General features: G+C 35.0%; 2 protein-coding genes across 13 annotated transcripts in view; one reads left to right on the top strand and one right to left on the bottom strand.

The window, feature by feature from the left end:
* LOC132193951 (histamine H1 receptor-like) overlaps nucleotides 1–22,429 on the top strand; it is a 44,549-nt gene that overhangs the window by 11,863 nt on the left and 10,257 nt on the right. For 4 of the 7 annotated variants that reach the window (XM_059614937.1, XM_059614935.1, XM_059614934.1 and 1 more), the window contains one exon: nucleotides 11,216–11,256. The exons of the other annotated variants lie outside the window; for them this stretch is intronic. In XM_059614937.1, the coding sequence (XP_059470920.1) occupies nucleotides 11,216–11,256 (41 nt within the window). The remainder of the gene's footprint in view (nucleotides 1–11,215; nucleotides 11,257–22,429) is intronic. 7 annotated transcript variants of the gene reach the window in all.
* Nucleotides 1–22,429, bottom strand: part of LOC132193953 (probable G-protein coupled receptor Mth-like 11) — a 42,916-nt gene that overhangs the window by 18,693 nt on the left and 1,794 nt on the right. For 5 of the 6 annotated variants that reach the window (XM_059614942.1, XM_059614944.1, XM_059614943.1 and 2 more), the window contains exons 4-8: nucleotides 22,306–22,387; nucleotides 22,098–22,261; nucleotides 20,231–21,684; nucleotides 18,669–18,931; nucleotides 17,946–18,028 (exon numbers count right to left, since the gene is read on the bottom strand). In XM_059614942.1, the coding sequence (XP_059470925.1) occupies nucleotides 21,281–21,684; nucleotides 22,098–22,261; nucleotides 22,306–22,387 (650 nt within the window). In that variant the 3' untranslated portion in view covers nucleotides 17,946–18,028; nucleotides 18,669–18,931; nucleotides 20,231–21,280. Of the gene's footprint in view, nucleotides 1–17,595; nucleotides 17,741–17,945; nucleotides 18,029–18,668; nucleotides 18,932–20,230; nucleotides 21,685–22,097; nucleotides 22,262–22,305; nucleotides 22,388–22,429 lie in introns of those variants that run through there. The other variant, XM_059614947.1, reaches the window with a different exon arrangement.

Raw genomic sequence — 22,429 nt, 5'->3', positions numbered from 1 at the left:
TACGCTTTGCTCGTCTCGGTGCGATTGTCCATTTTTCCGCGCGCCGACCACAAAAAAATTTCATCTCAAGTTTGCGCAAGCGAGCGAGGCACCAACCCTATAAATAATCCTCCCACCCAATAATTTAATAGTTCTTTGGAAAAAATTTTAATTTTCGGCAGGAAAAATTGAAAAGGAAAACTTGAAAATTCTTTAATTCTATTTTTCCAAATGAAAAATTTACCAGAAATTAGCCTTTTATGTTTATAACAGTTTATTTTGAATAGCTTGACCCTGGTTGACCAATTTTTAGATATTTTTAATGTTCTTTTTAAATGAAATTTGTAAAAAAAGGGTTGAACATCGGGGCAAATTAACACTTGTTTAATAAAAAATGAAATTCAACCAAATTTCCACTTACAAGTAATGGTATTGAGATGAGACACCCCGATTTTGATGAAAATTGGTGTACAACTTCTACTACCCATTGGTACCCCAGAATGGCTATTAATTTTTGCCCAACTTTCCTCGTTTAATTTTTGCCATTTAAACTCCATGTTGTTTGAATTAGTTTCAAGAAGTGTTTATTGGGTTCGAAATTAGGGCAACTATGCCCCATTACATTGGAGAAATCGAAAGTATGCAAAATATATACACAGAGGACGCTTTTGTTGCCTACATTTGATCGTTTTTAACATGCGTTTTAATGTAAACTACCCTCCCTTGTGAAATTGGGCAACTTTTGATAGCCATTCCAGAACACCCAAGGGTAGTGCAAGTTGCATACCAACTTTCAACAAAATCGGGGTGTCTCATCTCAATAACATTACTTGTTAAAATCTAAATGTTTCTTTTCGACAAGTCGGTCCTTTTTCTTTTCTTTGGGTCTTTCTTTTTTCTTATCTCCGTTTTGCTCGTTCTTTTCCCTTTTAATTAAAGCTCCATTCATTTCGGCTAATCGCTTTCACACGCTTCGACACGTTAGTTTGGCTTCGGCGGATATTGCCTTCGAGTCTAATCACTTTTTTCTCATTTCGGCCAAAATTCATCTTTATCCTCTTTGAAAAGTTCACTCATTTCACAATTGATTTCATTTTTCTTGACGAAAATCACATGTTATTATTTAAAACTGAATAATTAATCTCTTTTAACGTTCAAAAATGTATTTGTTGTTGTCCGAACGCGCTGAGTTGACTGAATGCATTCGGTCTAACGCCGCTTGGCCCAAATGCATTTGGTCTGGACCAAACGCAATCCACAATGAAATCTTCTACTCTCAGCGCGTTCGGTCTAACAACTTGGTCCAAAGGCAATTTTTTTTAAGAGCTGCCAACTTTTGCGCTATTTTTAGTGATGAAACCGTGAAAAATTATCGCAGTGGATTTAGAACATAACCAGATTATGAACTTTATCAGGTATTAATTTTTTTTAAATAATTTTCAATTTTTTATTATTTTTTTTTTTTTTTTTTTTTAATAAAATGTGATTTCCTGGTACAGGCACCCTTGAAAAAAGCTTCAGCAGGAATGAATTTCAGCCAGCTGAGAGTAGTTCTTTGTTGTCGATAGCACAAGTTGGGGTGGTTTTAAAAGTGTTAATTTAGGGAAATTTGCGCCCTCAATTTATATTTTTTATTATCACAATAGGAATTTTTCTAACTTTTTTACACTGGTTTTGTCTCAGTATCTCGCGTCTCGGAATGTAATTCCACGTAAAAGGCGTTTAGTCAAAAGTTACTAATTTAACAAATAATGTGGGCGATCCAAAAGGCTAACTTGGCCCAGGCTAATTTAACCTGGCCTGGGCTAATTTAACCCGCCATTATATTTTGCTGGTGGGCTAAATTAGCCCGGGGCTAACTCAAGTTAGCCTGGACCAGGTTAGGCTTTTGGATCGCCCTCAATATGTTTAAACGTAATAAACAAGACCAATAAATTAATTTAATTAATTAATTGGTTGCTGTATAGGCCAAAGAAAATTAAAAAATAAACTTGCCGTCTCATAAAAATTGAATTTTTTCATCATTTTCTTCTGTGCACCTCTTATTTCGTTCTGAACCCTGAACCTGCTCGAACGTAGTCTCCGCGGTTTTATCACAAAAAATAGCGCAAAAGTTGGCAGCTCTTAAAAAAAATTGCTTTTGGACCAAGTTGTTAGACCGAACGCGCTGAGAGTAGGAGATTTCATTGTGGATTGCGTTTGGTCCAGACCGAATGCATTCGGACCAAAGCGCTCTTAGACAGAATGCATTCAGTCAACTCAGCGCGTTCAGACAGCAACATATTTATTCATGTTATAATGGGATCAAAAATTTTGCTATCCATGTTTTTTTTTTAAATAATTATTAATTTCCACCTTTTTACTTTTGGCTCAATTTATGATTGTCGCTGCGACGGAAACAATTAATGTGGAAATGCGACGAGGCGAGGACATTTCATTTCCCAGGCGGCGATTCCTTTGACCCTCGCGTCATTTCCCTCCTCGCGCGTGACCCGAATGAGCAAAATTCCCCAAATTATTTTCTGTACAATTTTTTTATCATTTCCTCGCACGAAAAGGTCGTCGATTTCCACCTGTGGATAAAAAACACGGGCGATTTATTATTCCGATCGCATTTCGATTTTCCTCCATTCACTGAATTGACCTTTCCAAGAACGGTGACCAAAATAATAAATAATCCGGCCGCTTTAAAGCAAAAATTTACTCACAATTTTTATTTCTTAAATTTTGCAATGGTTTTTGCTCGGTTAGGGAAAAAAAGTTTGTGAACTTTTGGAATTGTTCTAGAAACAATGCAGATCAAAGGTCGAGGTCACTTCTGATGTCCTAAATTTTAATTTTCAATCGCAACTTGTTTGAAATTATAATATTTTGCAAATTGTTCATAAGAATTAATTTGTTTTACAAAATTTCATTTCCGGTGAAGGTCGTCGACCTCAGTGACCTTTAGCGAGTTTCACACGTGCTCGCTTGGAATTTACTCGTTTTGCAATTAATTTGAGAAGGGTCGTCGGCGAATTGGAGGGAAAGTTGCGCATCCGCAGAGAGGGTGCGGGAGAGGGTGCGATTTATGGCAAGCTGCACCGGCCCCATTTACTCTCTCTAGTTTAATTCCGACCAAAACAACCAAACTTTTCCAATTAACGGAGATTTTTTACGATCAAAATATTCTCGCCTTGAATTGAAATTATTTTTATTTATTGCTATAAATTTTAATTTTAAAAGAAGAAAAATGATAATTTTTGCTTTTGACTTTTTCAGTCAGGTTAATAAATTATTCTTGATATAAAAGATTGTTTCGTTTTTATCGGCGTTGGGGAGTCGCGTGCCAACTCCGCATCCAATAATTTTCCCATTTCCGCCTCACTTCTTTTCCACACCCTCTCTTCGGTCTGCGTGCGTGATTTCTGATTTCAGCCCCTCAGCCAAAAATAACAAAGCAAAATAGAATCGTTCGCGATCAAACATTTCATTGTGTCAAATTTTCAGAATTTAACTCATTTCAATTTCCTAATTTCATGATAAATCATAAGAATCGGATGCTTGATTTAATAAAAAAAAATGTTTATTAAAAACTCGCTTTTATTTTGAAAATTGTGTGTAAAATTTACTTTATAAGGAGATCGAAGGCAAACTTCAGTCTCTTGTTCAGGGTCTTCTCAGGTGTGTCTTCAAGGGTTTCAAATTTTGAGTCAAGAGCTGGGTTGGGAAAGGAGTCATGGGGGCGGGGGTGGCAATCGATTGTTATTGGGCGGTATCCGAGCGGAAGCGAGGCATTAATTTCAGCCCTCGCCACGGCAAACTAGAATAAGCAAATCCGAGTTTATCGTTCGCTTCAAAAGACCGAAGAATTTTCATTCAAATAGCAAAGATCGTCCTTATTTGTGACTGATTTTTTTTCTAAATTGAAGTGTCGAATTTGGAAGAAAATCTCACTTCAGTTTTAATAATAAAATATTTCGGTACAAATATTTTTCTTGTAAATTCTCTTTTGCTTAAAATTAATTAATCTTCTTCTCAGTTTGAAGATTTAATTTGGTTTCAAAGATTTCCAGTTCTTAGGTTTTTTGGATAAAAAAGGCTCCGTGTTTGTACAAAATTCAGTTTCACATTTGAATAATAATAAATTATTTTCATGAATTGAATCAAACGCGAGTCGTTTTGTTTAAAGTATGCAGCCGTGTTGGGCGCAACAGACGCGCGGGTGCCTAAATTCCGAAGCTGCAGGCGGTTTTCTTTCGTTTGAATGCAATCTCGCTGCAAAGCTTCTTTTTGCGGCTCGTTAAGAGGATTATTCAAATTTCAGGGCCGCGTGTTTTGTGATTTAGAACCGCGGCAGGTAATTAACATTAATTTAGGGCCGACAATTAATTCTCTTCGTTACGACCAAGCGCAAAAAAAAGAGAATTTTACAACCGCCGTTTCCGTTTTAATCAACACTGCTGTTGTAAATTAATTCTGTCTTTTTAACAAACTTTTTTTGTTTTTTGTATAAAGGTCCGTTAAATTTATTTTTATTATTATTATTATTGTTGTTCTTTATTTGTCCACATTGTTACAAATACATTGTTTATATTCAATTTTTGAAAAACAATTATTTAATTGTAAGAAAAAGAGATTATTTAACATAAAAATGTATAATCAAAAGCATTAAATAAATGTGAATTTTGCTACATTTCCAATTAAAAAACATCATCATCAATCAAGAGAATATTTTAAAAGGTAGTAAAAAAAATCCATTTTGAAGCATTTTAAAAGGAGGATCTTGGCTTGCAGTGAATATTGAGCAGGTGCGATTTGCATAAAATTCCTTTTCGGAATTTGAATCGATCTTTGCTCGGCGGAACCAAGCGAATGAAATTCCGACGCGATGATTGATCTCGCTCGGCTGCGAATTTCCTCAACAGACATTCACATCGACGCTCGCAAAAATTCTCGATGGAAATTTCTAGGCGAAATTATTTACAGCAAATTAAAGTCAAGCACGCGTCATTTTCTTAGACAATCGAATTTATGATTACATTTGTTTAGAGGTTGAACAGTTAATTTGGCCCATATTTTCTGCCGCTTGAATGAAAATGATTATAAAATTCAACAATGAACAAATTCTTGACTAATAAATCAAAATTTGCAGAAATAATTCTCGGTTTTGTAAGTTCTTAAACTTCTTAATCAAATGTTTATCGAAATTGTCAACTTTTCACCCTCTATTAAAATATTTTGTTAAATTTCTTGTTGATAACTTTTATATGAAAGTCATGGAAGAATTAAAAAAGTTGATAGTTTTATAAAAAAAAATCTCTTTTTCTGAAAGTCTGATAAAATCTTTTGCAGAAGAAATGGCCAAAGTGGAAAAATTGTGAGTGGATGAAAGCGGAAAGTGTGGAAGGAAAGTTGGAGAGGCCCTTGCGGACGAGAATTGTTTCAAGTGGGGGTGCGTGACGATTAGCGAGTAATTGCGGCGCCCTCCAGTTCAAAGTGACCTCGTAGGGTCACTCTCGACTCGACACAGGCCCTTTCTTCCCTTTTCAACTTGAAACGAGCAAATTCGCTTCAAAATTAATTTCTGCAGAAATTTAATGAATTTCTTGGAAGTTTTTTCTTATTATAAAGAAATTTACTCTTGATCGCTTATGCTCTGATTATTTTTTATCTTGTCAAAAAAAGGAGCAAAGATTTGGGTTTTAACCTGCATTAATAATTTGAAAGCATCGTCTAATTTGATTTGCCGTTAATTCACTCTTTTTTAAAAGCATTTTCGCCGACGTTGATTGCGTTTGTGAAATTATTCATTATTTAAATTCAATTTCGGCCTCATTTTCTCAGAGTTGTCAAAAGTATTCATAAGTTTATGAACTTCATTTGTCGGTTTAGCTGGAAAAACACCAAGATATAAACACAAGTTCTCATAAAATTAGATGTGATAATCCCAATCCACCAAAATTTGCAGCTTTCTTGCTCTTCTCTTAAACGTTCCAAGTGTCAACCGCGTTTTTTTTTTTGACAATTTGAGGGTTCAATTTTGATATCAGCTATTTATGAAAAAAAAAACTAATAAATTTTGTCACAACTTGACAAATAAACCTGTGATGTGAATAATAGTTAAGCTTTAATTGGATTGGTTTTTATTTTTTAAAAGCACAGAAATAATTTAATAAAGGAAAGGAAGCTAAATAACGAAAGTATCTTTGTTAATAATGTTAATTGCAATTATGCTAATAATCTCTCTGTATTGTTCATTGTAACAATGTTTTTTATTAAATTAGTACTGCGACTAATCGCCTTGACGTGGAATTACGTTCCGAGACAACGAGATCAAATATCTCGTTGTCTCAAAACGTAATTCCACGTCAAGGCGATAAGTCGCAGTACTAATTTTATTATTCCCCGTTTCGAGTGGTTTCTTTGGGTTTTAAATTCTTAAAAAAATGTTTTTATTGTTGAATTTGTGTTTAAGGAAAACATTCTAGTTAACTTTTTTTGTTGTATCAACAAATATAAGTATTAATTTTGGTTGTGTTTAATTTAACAATGTGTTCAATTGTTAAAATGAACCACAGTATTTTTGTGGCCATTGTTGCCAGTCTCAGCTTTTTGAAATAAACATTTGCATAGCAATAAAATACTTTTGATTTTTGCAACGATTTTCGAGTCAATGTTCTAAAAGAATTAAAATCGAAGTTTAAAATTGATTAATAAATATTTGCAAAAATTGATTCCGAATTTAATCCTCTCCCTTCATGAAATTGCAACAATGGCGAGTTTGGTGAGCGAAAGTTTGTCAAAGGGAGGGGCCGAGGTCCGAGACGAATAAAAATTTAACGCCGTTATTATGTTTCACTGACTTTGACAAGTTTGAGGAAACGGACTTTTTCTCCGGATTGATTTTGGCGCATTTTGCATTATTGAACGAAGCAGGAGGGAAGTTGACAGGAGGCGAAAGCTGCAAACAAAGGCGAATTTAATCAAAGTCCGAGCCAAGGAAGCCTTTCCACCAACCCTGATCAAAAAAACCTTTCCTTTCACCAATGAAAAAAGCGCCGGCCAACGCTCGCCTTCTATCAAATTACAATTTTTTCCATTACAGGCTATCATATTTTTTTCAATGAAATTTACATTTTTTTTTTTTTAAATAATTTCATCACTCAAATATTTTTTTCTTTTCTATAATTTTTTTAGATTTTACTAAATTATTATTATGTGTTTTAGTATTGAAACATATTTTAATTGTTTAAACAAACAACTATTATTTAAGAATGAAAAAATGCACTCGAAAAACTTTGAAACCATTCTCAACCAGCCAAATAAGCGATTTTACAACAATGAGCCTCTCTACTTTGTTGGTTCTCATGGAAAACTGCTCAGGTTTGCAAAACGGACGCGCCCCTTCTGATTAAGAAGCAAACGCAGGTTCGCTTTCAAAATGAAATTCAGCAACTTTGATAAAATTATTATTCACTGTGAAACACTCAATTTTACTTCTCCCTATAAAAATATATATTGTATTGAAATAAAATAAAATAGCTACTTAGACTGACTGGAACAATTTTGCTCATAAAAAAAGTAAGAAAATGTGAAAATTGTAAAGAAATTCATTTGATTTTTTATCGTTATAAGTTAATTGGTTATTTTCACCAAAATGTGTCCTTTCTGTCAATATTGCTGAATTTTGTCATAACAAAAATGGGATAAAACGTTAATTGTTGGTAAAATTAGTGTTTGTTGAAGGAAACGTGTTGTTTCATCAAATTTGGTCGGTCTCGGTTTGGCAAACACCAGCAGCGGCTCAGCCCGCCTTTTCCGCGTCGTTGCCCCCGCGAGATATGCAGCCGGCGACGCGTGCAACCCCCACCACCCCCAAAACGACAATCGATGCCGCGCAACTTCCACTATTATTGCAAACTTCTCATCTCTGCATTGTCTTTTTAAATAATTGCTCCGCCAAAGTTTGAACAAAAACTTTTGGAAAAAAATTGTTTTCTACTGCATAAGATGATTAAAAAGTTTTGAGGAAATAAAAATTTCCAAAGAGTCGAAGGTCGACAACTTGAAATTTACAATTTTAATCCAAATAAACAAGGTTTTTTTCCAAAAGCTGCAAAACTTTACAAGTAATAGTAAATTTTTTTGTTAAATTCAATTGTTGTGACGAAAAAAAAACTTTCTTATTCATTTTTTGTGAATTTCTTATAATTTTATTTCAAAGTTGACCCTGCTTTTCAGAGCTTCTTATGATCAAGTTGATATGCAAGGAATGAAAATTTGAATAAAACCCCCTATATTCTAACCTCAGGGTCATGCGCAAGGTGTCAAAATATATGTTTTCCAGGATGATGATGACGAATTTCTGATCAATTTTTTCATTTAGCAAAATTCAAAGTTACAAACCCGATTCGAGCTTTGCTCTTTTGATGAAAATCGGGCGAGTTTGAGTTTAAAAAAAGTGAGGCCGCAGATGATGATGATCTGTTGGGAGAGTCGAGTTGGCATTTTGCCAAGACGCGCGTGCGAAAAGAGGGAAGGGGATGAATTTGTAAACAGGCCTTGTTTCCTACTAACAGGGCAAAAGACGAAAACCCACGCCGAATTTCAATTGGAATCCAAAGAAAGGCTTCGCTCTAATTGAAATTCACAAAGCAAGAATTAAGTTTTTGCTACTTATCGGGTTATATTGTGAAATTTTTGTTTATATCTTAACAAAAACGCATATTTTATTGTAAATTCAGAATTAGTTTTTTATTACCTCATTTAAGTCATAAAATCGGTGTCTTTTGGAGTAGAAATTTGCATAAAATTTAAAACTTGCAAATATTTTTCATGAATGTTTCAATCATTTTCTGATATTTTTTTTATTTTTCTTCTCTTTTAACTTTTCTTTGTCTGACTGAGCAGAAAGAAAAGATCAGAAAAGATGGGTCGTGGTTTCAATAAAAAGTGAATCCGAGTCCGTCGAAGGCGATTCCGATAAATCAAGATAACAAAGATTGTTTGCCTCAATAGAAAGAACTTTCAATTAACTCGGGCAAAACTTTGGCTATAAATTTCAGACAAATCTGAGCCCGTCTTTGGCCGCGCTCCAAAATTATTCTAATTGATTCAAATTCATAAACAATTCTAGCAGATTTTTTTCTATTTAAAATTTTAACGCTCTCTTATAAATTAAATTACTATGTACTGATGTTATGAAAATAAAAATGCTTTTCAAATAAAATGAATTGTATTATAACTTATTAGTAAAAATCAATTTGAATATGATGGTAAAAATTTAATTATTGAGGAAATTATATCCTCTCCTCAAATTTCAGTTCAATTCATCTCCAACAACAATTTTAGACTTTGAAGGTCAAAAGTTTTGTAATTAAATTGGAACTTTTATTATTTCGGTGGAAAATTTTTAAACATAATGAGGGCGATCCAAAAGCCTAACCTGGCCCAGGCTAACTTGACTTAGCCCGGGCTAACTTAGCCCACCAGCAAAATTGAATGGCGGGTTAAATTAGCCCGGGCCAGGTTATTTTAGCCTGGGCCAAGTTTGGCTTTTGGATCGCCCTCATTAATATTTGGACTTTAATTTAAACTTTCGCTTCTCTGCTTTTGAATTGCAAACTCGCATTTCTGAAGATGGATTGTTTGTTGCTTTTGTGGTGACGTGAGGAGGCGGCAAAAAGTTAAAATGCACTTAGGACCTGCGTCGGTTTTTGCTCTTGTTGAGCAAACCAAAAACTTGCGCTTCCAAATCGCACTCGGAGCCAGGCAAACTCAAGGGTTCAGTAATTAATTTAATTTTCAGATAACTCCGGGCATTGCAAATCAAAAGTGACTCCTTCTTGATTTGAAATAATTTCATTGTCATGCATTATCTTGAATTAGAATTAATTTTACAGAAAATTAAGAAATTACGTTTTTCATCATTTTCAAATTAAATCACAACCCTTTTAAATTCACGACATTCACGTTTTATTTTATAATCAAATGAAAAAAAGTTTTTTACAGATTAATTGGGAATGATTTTAAAATTTTATTGGACTTGATCAATGTTTCGGGTTTTCCGATCGTCATGCAATAAAAATGGAATCGCGACTTTATTTTCCGGATTGGAAGGAAAAGAATTTATTGCTGCGAATTATTGTGCAAATTCAGCAGGATTTTCTCTGCCGTTTTTTTCGCCTGAATGTGAATTTGCGCATCGAGCCGAAGGGAGTTTGGATGCGAATCACAATTCGAACCGCCTCGATCCGCACTCGCAACGCAACATTTTACTCCTTTCTGAGCACAACTTGTGTTTCGATAAATCACGCCGCAGCCAAGATGAATTTTTAATGAGGCCGCAGCTGCACTTCAAAAGTGACAAACACGCGGGTTTCACTCAAAACGTCTTGAGCAACACAAATGTTGCGGAAATTCTCAAGTTTCTCTCAAACTGAGCAACGCTTTTGTTCTCGGAATCGATTTTGTTGGACAAGATTTTGAGCACATGATTCAATTTAATTTGAAAATAATTAAAAAAAAAACTTCTCAACGATTTTGACAAACAAATATGCACTTTTTCTACAAAGTCTTGATTCGTTTTCAAGTTTTTTTGCTGAATACTATTATTTATTGTTATTTTGTGATTATTTAAACTTTTGCAATATATTTGTTGTAATTTCTCAATTTTTGTTATAGTTAAATAAATTAAAGTCTGCTTTGGTGGTTTGGATGAGCGTTAAAATATTTGGATTAATAAATCTGATGTTATTTTGCTAAAAGATCCGTACATCTTTTTCAATAAAAATATTTCAAATGGTTTGACAATTTGAAGTTGATCGTCATAAAATTTAATCAATATACTGCTATTTTATTAGTGTTTATTCTTCAAAAATTAAGTGATGTAAGAATAAAATAATATATTTGAAGAAAGTGGTAACAAAAGAAAATCTCATTTATTTTCCACAACAAATAAAAATCTTCATTTTTTTATGATATCTTCTTTTTCAACATATTAATTAAAAATAATTAATTTTTATTTAAAAGTTATTGCTTCATATTGAATCGTTATTTGATAATTATTTTTAGTAAGTACAACTGGAACTTCCAACCCATGTGTAATCCAATTTTGTTTCGCTTGTCTGCTTTTCCTCTCTCCTTTTTTTAATGAGAGAGAAAAGAGGAGCAGCTGTTCATTTAATTAGAGCCGGTTGTTTTTTGCAGCCTCCGTTTCCATTTCACTCAATTTGTGTTTCTTTCTCTGTTTCAGGTAAGACGCAATTCCTCTTTTTTTCCTCCAGTGGCGTAACCGTGAGTCAGTTTTGAATCGAAATTTAACCTCGAAAATTCAGTGAAACGAAACTTTTGTTGAATTTAATGGTCAGAAAGTTGAGGAAAACAATGTTTTTGCGTCGCCGAATTACGGAAATTCATAGTGCATAGTTTATTTTCGGACTAAAAGTAAGAAGAATACTAAAAAAAAATAATAATAATTGGATGGTGCCTTCTGCACCACCAATAAAGGGCACAGGCCGACAAGACTTTGTCTTGGCCTGACCCTAAAAATAATAATAAAAAATAAAAAAAAAAACTAGTTTTTCGCAAAGATCATCAACTTTCAAATATATAGCAAAAGACGTGCAATTTTTTAAAGAAAAGGTGGCAGAAAAATTCCTGATACTAGGAGAGCTTAATCGGACAGAAAGAATAAGCCAGAATAATTGTAACGTGAAATGTGATTTATTTCAAAATAATTAAAAAAAAAAACATGCAAACTGTCAAGAAAGGCTGAAATTCTTGGATTGAAGAAAAAATTATTTTTGTGTCGTAAGAAATGGTAATGGCGTGGAGCCGTGGAAAGAAAGAAAATGCGACGTCCTTGGAGCGGAAACAAAGTTTTGTGCCGCGAATCGCGACCATTGCCTAGGGGTGGGGGTGACGATGTGACAATGGGGTGCTCGCAACAGAAAACTAACTGCAATAATGGGCAGGACGGAGGCGATTGACTTTTTATCGCGCGGCCGTAAATTTCCTCGTAATTAACTCGCGCAACCCTTTCTCCTCCTCCTCGCCCCTCAAAGATCAACATTTTTTTCACACAATTTATTGGCCAAGTTCACTTTTTGCAATCGGCGTCAGCGACCTGGAAAGTAGCAAAAATGTTAGTATAATTTAGTGATTTTTGGGTTCAAAAGATATTTAAATTTGCAGTCTTGCGGGTGCTCAGACCAGTTCCTTTAGAAAATGGATTTAAAAAGAGTTCATTAAATTTTCTTCAGATGCAATTAAAGAAGAAAAAAAAATTGTAGCTTTTCACCTTGAAAAGAAATGAGAAAATTTCAGTCTGTCTTACGATTTTGCGCTTTTGACGAAAAAAATCTTAAGTTAAAATTGAGGGTAAATTAACGCTTGATTTTAGTTTCCATCTATTCTACTAACTTACCAATTGAAAGATATGGAAAATAATTCCCACTAAAAATGTACGAATTAAATTAAATTAAATTTCTCTTAAGATTTTCCAAAATATTTGAGTAAAAAATAACTAAATTTCTATAAAATTTTAATAATTTTTAGGACACAACTTCACCAATTCGATCGACTTGAGGATCTTTTTTAAAGATCTTTAAATTTCCTTCGAGTGCTGTTAATTTTTTGGAAATTTTCCGAGGAAATGCAAAGGTTGGGCCGAAAAGCAAAAATCGATTTTCGCTCCAGCTCGAGTTAACCTCTTTGTTCCGAGCGGCGTGATTTGGCCCGCAATGTATCTTCCCCGAGTTCGTGGCTTGCGATTTGAATAAAATATGCGTCCCCTGCTAGCTGCAGTTGAAATATCGCCTCGCCCTCCTTTTTCTTTTTTGTCAAGAGATAATTAAACCGTCTCTCACCCGATTTAAACTTGGCCCGGAAATATCCGCACCATAAGTTCGGCCTAAAAATTAATTACTCCGGCAGATGTTTTCAAAATTTTATGAAAAAAAGAAAGAGAGAAGTAATAATACTGAGGGCGATCCAAATAGCTAACTTGGCCCAGGCTAAATTAACCTGGCCTGGGCTAATTTAACCCACCATTCAATTTTGCTGGTGGGCTAAGTTAGCCCAGGGCTAAGTCAAGTTAGCCTGGGCCAAGTTAGCCTTTTGGATCGCCCTCAATAATAATTTAGAAATGAAATATTGCCCACAAGTTTAAAATCAGAGTTAAAAAGTGAGGAGGCCTTTAAAGGTTATAATATTTTAAATTCTTATTCGCCGATTAAATTTAAGGTCAAAAGACAAGTTCAGGTTTCCAAATCAGAAGTCATTGTGGTTTAGTATTTTGTATAAATTTGGAAATGAATCGAGAGTTAAAAAGTGGAAAAAGCAGAGCTTGCATCAAATCCTCTGGCGTTGATTGATCAAACTTACCTCACGTTGCATGGAAATGTCAAGTCTGGAAAAAAAAACGAATCTTTTGTTTTGTTGACAATTCTCATTTTCCGCGCTTCGTATTCTCCTCGCTCGGTGACACTTTTCAGCGTGAAATGCCGCGGGCCTGTTGGAAATAAAACAACGGCGCGTGAAGAGAAGGGGTTGTTTGGAAACGGCACCAAACCGCAAACGCGTCATTTCGTCGCCCAATCATTGGCACAAACACGGTTACTGACCACGCAATTTCCACCTGCCAATCGACCCACCACAATATTATCTCAATTTAGAACCGGAAAAGTGCAATAAATACCAAAATTTAAATATTTAATTTAAAATTTTAATTTCCAATCATTTTTTCGAATATATTTTCAATTATTAATGTGAATGAATGATGAAGAAGTAAAGGAAAAAATCTTCAATCGATTATTTTATTTTGGTTTAAAATTTAAATATTATAAAAGTGAACCACAACTTATTGAAAATTTCTATGAGAAAATCTTTAAAATGATTTAGATTTAGAGCTTATTTCAAATTGAATCTCATGTGAATATATTTCATTAAGTAGTTCACCTTTATTATTTTATTTAATCTTTGATTTTTTATTTATTGATTTTTTTCCAAATTAAACTCTCACGATTGATAAAAATTCGTAGAAATTCATGCAACTGCAATAATTTATTTATCCATTTAAACTTAAATTTTAAATTTATTCTTCTTACAATTAATAGATCGTTTAGTCGAATTATTTCCAGCTTCCATCAAGAAACTCAATTGAAGATACATTTTTTATTGCTTCTGATTAGTCACGAATAATTTGATTCTTTAAAAAATAATTATTTTTGCTGCAAGAGTACCACTAATTATTGTTGTTGGAGAGATGAGCTGGCCTAATGAGGCGGCGCGAGTTGAAGTGGGGTGGGTGGTGCAATCAGCGGCCATTGTGCCACCTGCACCCCTCCTGCCACCCCCGGCAGCCACGACCTCACCTGCCCTATCCATTCATTTCTTTCTAAACAAAATGGGCTGATTTTAAAATTCATTTCACTTACGCATTACGAAATGAAGTTTAAAACTTGCAAAAATTCAAATAAACATCTGTTGTACATTTATAAAATGAAAATATTTTTAATTTTTCTTCTTTGAACGCAAATAATGTTTTCAATGTAAAAATCAATTTCAACACTATAAATTTGAAAATTTGTTCCGTTTTGACTTTTTGAGTGAAACAACGTGTTTCGAATTTAATTATTTCCACTTTCAGAGGTTTCGTTTTTTTATTGGATGTAATAGAAAATTTGCGGAGAAATGAAGGATCGGATGCGCAGGGTGCGTGAGATGGAGCAAACGCTAAACAGACCCGCTAATTGTCTCTCCAAATCGATTGACTTTGGCCCAAGGCGAACAATTTTCTCCTTCCACAATCGCTTTCAAACCCTAATCTACCTTCGCACCACCAACGAATTGAATTGTTGCAAGAATCAATTCTTAGGAATTGAAATTAAAATTCAATTGAGCGAAAATAGACAAAACAAAAACCAAAGTCAACCGAGGCTCACTGCGGTGGTTTTGTCCAACAATTCTTTTTCTTTTCAATGAAATTGTTTTCAACAGTGTGTTGTAACAATGTGAACAAATCAACAAATTTAATTTACCAAATAATCAATTAAATCAGCGGAAAAATTTATTTCATTGATAATTTTTCTGTGATTTTAAAAATTTTCTGCACAAAAACATCTTAATTTTAAAATTTCTGTTCATTTTGAACCGTTAAATTATTGCAAATTGGGGTGTGGGAATTTGTGGGAGCAAACGAAGATAAATGCGAATGAATTGCGGCGATTCTGGGAGGCAACAAATAATAATTGAGCTCCAAAACAAAGCTCGTTTGGCGTCGAAGCAAAACAAATTAATTCGGAAATATTGAAGCTCCGATGAATATTCATTCAATATCGAATCCAAGTTATTCAAACCTAATGCGGAATTAATTATGCGGGAGGCGCGATTCAAACACAAAAGCCTAATTTCCTCGCTGCTCATCCAATTATGAATCATTTCAGCCGACGTTTCCTTTAGCTCCAAATAAAAATTATTATTATTCTTGTAAAAAATCACTTTCTACATTTAATAAACATTTGCGAGGTTTGTGGAAATTCGTTCTTCCTGCAGCTCCATCCCCGATACTTCAGAGTCTGATTCTGCTGGGCCGTCACTTTTCCATTCAGACGCATGTACTCCTCTTTACTGACAAACCAGTTGTCAATTTCGATCCCGTTTTTATTCTTGTCCACAGTTTCGTTTTTCTTGGTCCTCTTCTCAATCAATTGTGAATTTTCTCGTGCAAATATTCCAAAAGTTCGAGTTGAACAAATCAATTAGAAGCGGTGAAGTGCATCGCGTTCCATCCACGATTGTCCTTGGCGTCCACCTTAAGATCTATTTCTTGCACCAGCCATTTGCATACATCAAGATTTCCACGTTTCGCGGAATAATGGAGCATTGTTTTGTCTTTCGTGGTTTTTTGCTTGACCATCTCTGCGTCAAAATCGTTCAAAAACTTGCACATTTCAATTGTTCTTTTGGAATCAGCAAAACTACTCCACAAAAAATGCATGGCGTTTTTCCCTTGATCCTGAGGTTTCGATGAGCTCAGGGTCCGTTTCGAGCAAGTATTTTAACAAGCCCACGTTTCCATGAAAGGCTGCCGAGTTAAAAGCGTTCCACGTGTGGCCCATTTTTCGAATTTTAACTCCACCTTTTTCAAGAAGCCAGCGACCCAGCATTTCCGCCGTGTCGTGGTCAAACCTCCACTGGGCTAAATTTTTTCACAAAACTTCAATTTCGGATGGATTATGTTTGAAGATTACTGACATTTTCCAATTTTTCCACACAAAGAAACTAATTTACTTTAAAATTGGTTTCCTTTCAAAACTTCGTTCACAATTTACATGGTAAATAAAATTATAAGTTTTATTAGTGAACTATCATTTCTTGGAAACGTTTTGCATAAATGATTGTTAATTGTGGTGAGATTTGATACGGTTTTTTATTCAATCATTACAATTCATGGAGGTTAATTTTCTATATTATATTATAAACGCACTGCTTAATATTAAGAACTGAATTTGAATAATTTGATGCCAAGAATAGGCTCAAGAAAAATAATTTTCAAAATTGATTTAAAATCTTATGAAATATTAAGTCTTCAAAAGGGACGAGAAATTGAATTGGTTAAAGTTAAACTCGACTGCATTTTGCTCCCCAATTGAACGCGAAATTAGTTTTGGATATTTTGGCAAGTTTTGTTCCTTAATTGTTCAATTTGTGTTTCGCTTGTGGCACTTTTTGTCTATTTGAATAAGAGGTAGGCGCTAATTGCGGAAGCAAATTTCGCAGCGTGTCGACGCGAAAACTTTGAAATGAAATTTCAGCGCTGACGGGCCGTAAATCACGCGCCGCGCTTATTAATTTCTTCCCTGCGCGGATACCTGCAGCGTCGCTTTCGCCTCCGTAAATATCTCACCGAGCAAATATTCCTCAATTTTATGATATTTGACGAATACTAATGAGAGCTTCTCAATTTTTACTATTTGATGGTAAACGAAAAACGATAGTGTCTGTTTTTGGCCTCTCGCCAGAAAAGAAGGAGCCAAATTTTTCCGATCCCCGCAGCGATCAAATGTCTGCTTCTGAAATCGAGTGTTACTTTTTTCTCTTCGTTTGGCGCCACATTGAATGGGGAAGATTCATTTTCAAGCAAATTTATCGGTAAATAACTTTTTATGGCAGGAAAATCGCTATGGATAATATTCGTGTTTGAGAATTAACTCGGATTTGTAATTTCAAACTAAAAAATTATAATCTTATAAGATTTTTAATATGTTCATCCACCCAAATTTTTTGTGAATTAGGAATTAAAATTAAATGTCATTAATGGCTTTGTTTGTTTCTACTCTAGTTATAAATAAAAGTATCAATTTAAAACGTTCAAGTTGCCATTTCGTTTTTTAAAGAAAAGTGTTCTGATTGCTCAGAAAGGTTCCCCCACCACCAAATTAAGAAATCCCTCAATATAGTGTGACACATGTTGGAAAGGTCAGGTCACGACAAATCAATTGGTGACCAAAGTGATTAAAATTTAAAAAAAAAATTCTAAGCTCTAAAATCTAAGCTGACTATTTGTAGTTTTTTTTTTTTTTTATAAATTTGGTTAACACGAATTCATAATTACACAAAATTGTGCGACTTTTTTAATTTTTTTCAACTCTACTTTCACGGTGACATAAGAAAAGGGCCTCTGCCGGAGGGTCGGCCGAGTGGGCGTGGCAGGCGAGGAAGGTTCTGCTTGCGTGCTTGGACCAGACGAAGGCCCAGAAATATCAATGGGAGGTATCTGGGCAAAAATCAAGAATCTCATTTTTTCAAATACTCTTGTTATTTTTTCCAAAAATTTATATTAAGCGCTTGCGGGACTAAATTTTAAGGACGCCTTCCCAACGCCGTAAAAATCTATGGGAAGGATCTGGGTAAAAATCATGAATCTAATTTTTTCAAATACTCGTTTAATTTTTTCCAAAAATTATTAATTCAGTGCTTACGGGATCGGCAAAAAGTCGAATTTCAGCGGAGGCTCCTTTTCCACTTCTGCGACGCACTCGATCACCTCCACTGCGCCCGAATCCTGAGGGAAAAATTGAAAAATATGTTATGAAAATCAAACTCTGAATTTTTCACTTTTAGATTTTAAAAGGATCCGAAGACCGTTTTATAATTGCAGAACTTAATTTAAAATAGTTTATAAGTTTCGGTAAGCCATTTTACATTTGTCAAATGAGGACAGTTTTTGCAGTCCAACTTGCACAATAATCTAAATTAAGGTTTGTACATTTTATAAAAATCACAAGAAACGCAGAAAAGTAGATAAGGATCTTAATTTTCATCTTACAATTAAATAATGGGCGATCCAAAAGCGTAACCTGGCCCAGGCTAACTTGACTTAGCACCGGGTTAACTTAGCCCACCGGCAAAATTGAATGGCAGGTCAAAATAGCCCAGGCCAGGTTAATTTAGCCTTTTGGATCGCCCTCATTGTTGTTAAACTTATATGAACATAAAAATTTTCGGAACTATTTTGTACACTTTAACCTAAAATTGTTGCTAAGCCTGTTAAAAACTATTTAAATTGTAGGTGACTACATTACTTTCTTTTTAAAGAAACTTTGCTAATCTTAAATGTTCGTAAAACATTTTTTTTTTTATAATTGACCAAGCGTAATGCACCTTTGGAAGGTACTCTTTTTAGCCCTGGATTTTGATCGCACCTGGGGCATGAGGCAGAAGGTTTGAGGCAAAAAGGTGGCGGTGTCGTCGTAGTGCGAGTAGTGGATGGAGCCGTTGGCCAAGATTTGGAACTGGTCGTGAGTTCGCAGGTGCGGCCGCAGGAGCGTCGAACTCGCCCCCTCCCCGCACTCGCTCCCTCTCTCGACGCGGAAACTCGAGTGCAGAAGGACCGTCTGGCTGGACACGTTGACCCGCGTCAAAGAAAGGTCGCTTGACAAACTCAGGTTGTGCTTTGAAACCACGCCTGCGAAAATTAACAATCGTTACCTTAAAATTAGACAATACTGTGCCGCAAAGCATCAGAGTCTAGCGGGTGCAGGACCTTCCAGTTATAAAATATTTTGATGTGGAATTGATTATTGTCGCTTATTCGTCCACATTGGTACAATACATTGCTTTCATTTGTTGAAAACAATAATGAGGGCGATCCAAAAGGCTGACTTGGCCCAGGCTAAATTAACCTGGCCCGGGTTGATTTAACCCGCCATTCAATTTTGCATTCAATTATATTTAAAAAAAAAAAGAAGAAATTTATTTCATGCTTTGAATTCAACATTTTTGTTCTACGTATTTAATTGAAAAGAGAAAAAATAATTAAGGTTTTTAATCAAACCAATATTTTGTTAACAAATCATCATTAATTATAATCAAAATAAACCAATTTTTGAGTAGACATTTAGAATCATAAATGAGTAACAGCGAGTTGCAGCTCTGTAAAAAAATCATGTCAGTTTGAAATTTGCTTATATTTCTATATAAAATATGACTTGTTTTATTTTTATTTATTATTATTTTTTTAATGTAGTAATTTTTCTAACTATTGCATATGAGACAAACGCCAATGAAGAGGAAATTTAATCAAATTTAACTTGACCGTTGGCGTTTACTAAAATGAGGCAATATTGAGCTCCTAAAATTTCTATTGTTTGAGAAAATTAAAATATAAATCAGGTTTTTTATCTCCTGCTCTTTAAGAAAACATTTGACAATGAGATAGAATGGTTTAAACTATAATTGTATGCTAATTAATTTTTGACAATCTGTATTTAAAATGTTCTTCTGCATACAAAGCAAGGATATTCCAGCACAATAATTCGTGCTATGCAGCATATAAAATATATCTACAGATATATTTCAAGATATTTTTAAAATAAGTAAATTTTACATTTAAAATTTACTTTTCTTAAAAATTTTTATGATTTGTTAAAAAAAAACGTACAATTATCTGAGAATAGATTGTGGCTTGGAAAAATTTAATAAATATATTTTGGATATTCTCAATTTTTAATATGTTTTTTTCGAAACAATTAGAATTTGGACGAAAGTACTGAATATTTATTATTATGAAAAAATTATAAATATACTTATTTAAAAACCATAATAATGAATTGAAGGACTTAATTTTTATTATTATGTTGTTTATTTGCCCACAATACAATGGTGTGTCAATAGATTACTTGGATATTAAATAATTTAAAATCAATAATAGACAAAAACCATTTTCCCTGCACAATTTGAGACGTAGGAAAATAAAAGTGATTACCTCGCGAGCAAATTCTAATCGTAGCGCGGGACGTCATAAGCGCACGCGGCCGAGATGAAATTGAGAAGCAGAGCGAGGTGAAGCGCGGCCATGGTTCGATCGCGACGTGTTTTCTGCTTTTATTCTAATCGCGATGAATCGACCTTTAGCGACCCCGAGTTATCTTGCACTTGCTCGCTTTCCTTGTACTGACGAATTATCCTAGCCTAATAAAGTGCGATAAGAAAAAGAGGAAAAAATCGTGTATTCTTAGCGGTTAAAAAATCTTGTTATCTTGTGCGGAAAATTATAAAATGCCAAATTAAGGATGCTCCACTTTTTCAACTTTTGGTGCTAAATTAATTGTTTTGAGAGTTTTCGCAGTGCAGCATCTTCAATCTGGCGGCAAATCGGCGTTTACAACGAGTCGAGCCGCGTTCAACGCCGTAAATCTCAGGCCGCCTTAATTTTGGCTCAGCTCGATCGCTCGCACGCACAACTCCAATTTATCATCGTACAGCTTTATTTTTTCTTCGGCGCGGCAAAATAACCCTTTTTAAAAAAGCCGAGGAAGTTTCAGTGGCAATTTTTTTTTCATCGTGAAAACAAAGTCAGAAGTTTATTTCAAATCTTTCGAATCGGGTTTAAGCGTCACTTTTATTAAGTATACATGATTCACTTTCCACGATCTCGTTACAACGTAATTTGTAATAATTTGTTGCAGTTAAAAAAAGTTAGTGTCAACTTTTAATGATGACAATTAAGTAAAAAAAAAACGAATTTACATTTCAAACTTCAAAACAAAGATAACGTTTCTAAAAAGTGACGAGGCCGATCCAAAAGCCAAACTTAATGCGGGCTAAATTAACCCTCCAGTCAAATCGAATTGCCTTTTAGATCGCCGTCATTCGCTTTAAAATTGAAAAAGGATCTGTTGGCAGTTTTATTTCGAGTCTTAAAACTTTGACCTTTTGCTATGATCTTGTTCGCCGAATCACATAATTTTTTAGTTTTTTTTAAAGCAAACAAATGAATTTAGGAATCGTTGTGAATCTCGGGATTCCTTTTCGGTCACTTGGTCATTTTGTGGAGCGTGGCGAGGAGGCGGCCGAGTTTGGCCCTGCCGTTGGTGCTGGACCACACGTAGACCCAGAATATGAGGACGCCCCTGAGGCCGTTGACGAGGTCGGCGACGACAAAGACGGCTTTGAAGGCGTCGACGGCGAAGAAGTCGGCGAGGTCGGAGAGGACCTCGAAGGTCCACGGCACGCCCATCAGCACAAACAACTTGAAGGCGAGCACGCGGCTCGAGCGGCGCCGCACGTCGCCGCAGAACACGCGGCTTTCGGCGCCGCGTACGTCGCACTGCCGCTGCAGTCGCCGCAGCCGCACGCACGACGACCCGAACATGATCAAGTTCAGCGACAACAGCGCCGCCATCGGCGCCGTGTAGAACAACAATCGGCTCTCTTCAGCTGCAAATATAATTTTTTACTTTTAAATGGTGCCAAAATTCGATTTTGTGAGATTTTTTGAACAATTTTCGGTTCCAAAGAACATGGGAAAACTTCTAAAGCTAAATTTTTATGTCAATATTGTTGGAAAATGGTTTTCAAAGCTAATATCTCTCAAATTTGAATATTTTTTTATCAGTTTTTTCTGTAGTTTTCTTTTCAATAATGTGTAAATTTTTGCTTTCCTTCAAGAAGCGTTTATTTTACCCATTTGTTTTCATCAAATTTCAGTAAATAAAAAGTCAACATTTATCCACATCTGTTGAATTAAACATGAACATGTGAGGAAAGAAAATTACGGTTATGATGAAACTGCAAACACGGATGGGATTCTTTTAAAAAATGAAGATCTAATTGTAAGCAAATAAACTCACTCTCGAACCAGCATTTTGTAATTGCGAAGACAGGTTTCCATTCTCTGAATTCGTGTTGGAAGTAAAAGTAGGAGACGCACAAGATGGCGGTGAGCAGCAGAGGGAGGATCCACGCGAAGGTGGCCAAGATGACCATCTTCTGGCACTGCGACCGGAAGTAGAACCTGCGCAGAAGTTCAGCGTGAGTAATCAAAGAGAAAAAAAGTACTTTTTGAACATGGCGTAGATGTCGGCGCAGATGACGGTCATCCACGAGAACGAGGCCATCGACGACAAGTAGTTGATGAACACTGCAAAAGAGCAACAATCAGAACAGACAACAATGGACAGAA

This window comes from Neocloeon triangulifer, unplaced genomic scaffold (genome assembly GCF_031216515.1).
Source record: "Neocloeon triangulifer isolate White Clay Creek 2 clone unplaced genomic scaffold, ASM3121651v1 ptg000005l, whole genome shotgun sequence".
Lineage (NCBI taxonomy): Eukaryota > Metazoa > Arthropoda > Insecta > Ephemeroptera > Baetidae > Neocloeon > Neocloeon triangulifer.
Note: the sequence above shows the minus strand (reverse complement) of the source record. Positions and strands in the feature narration are given on the sequence as shown.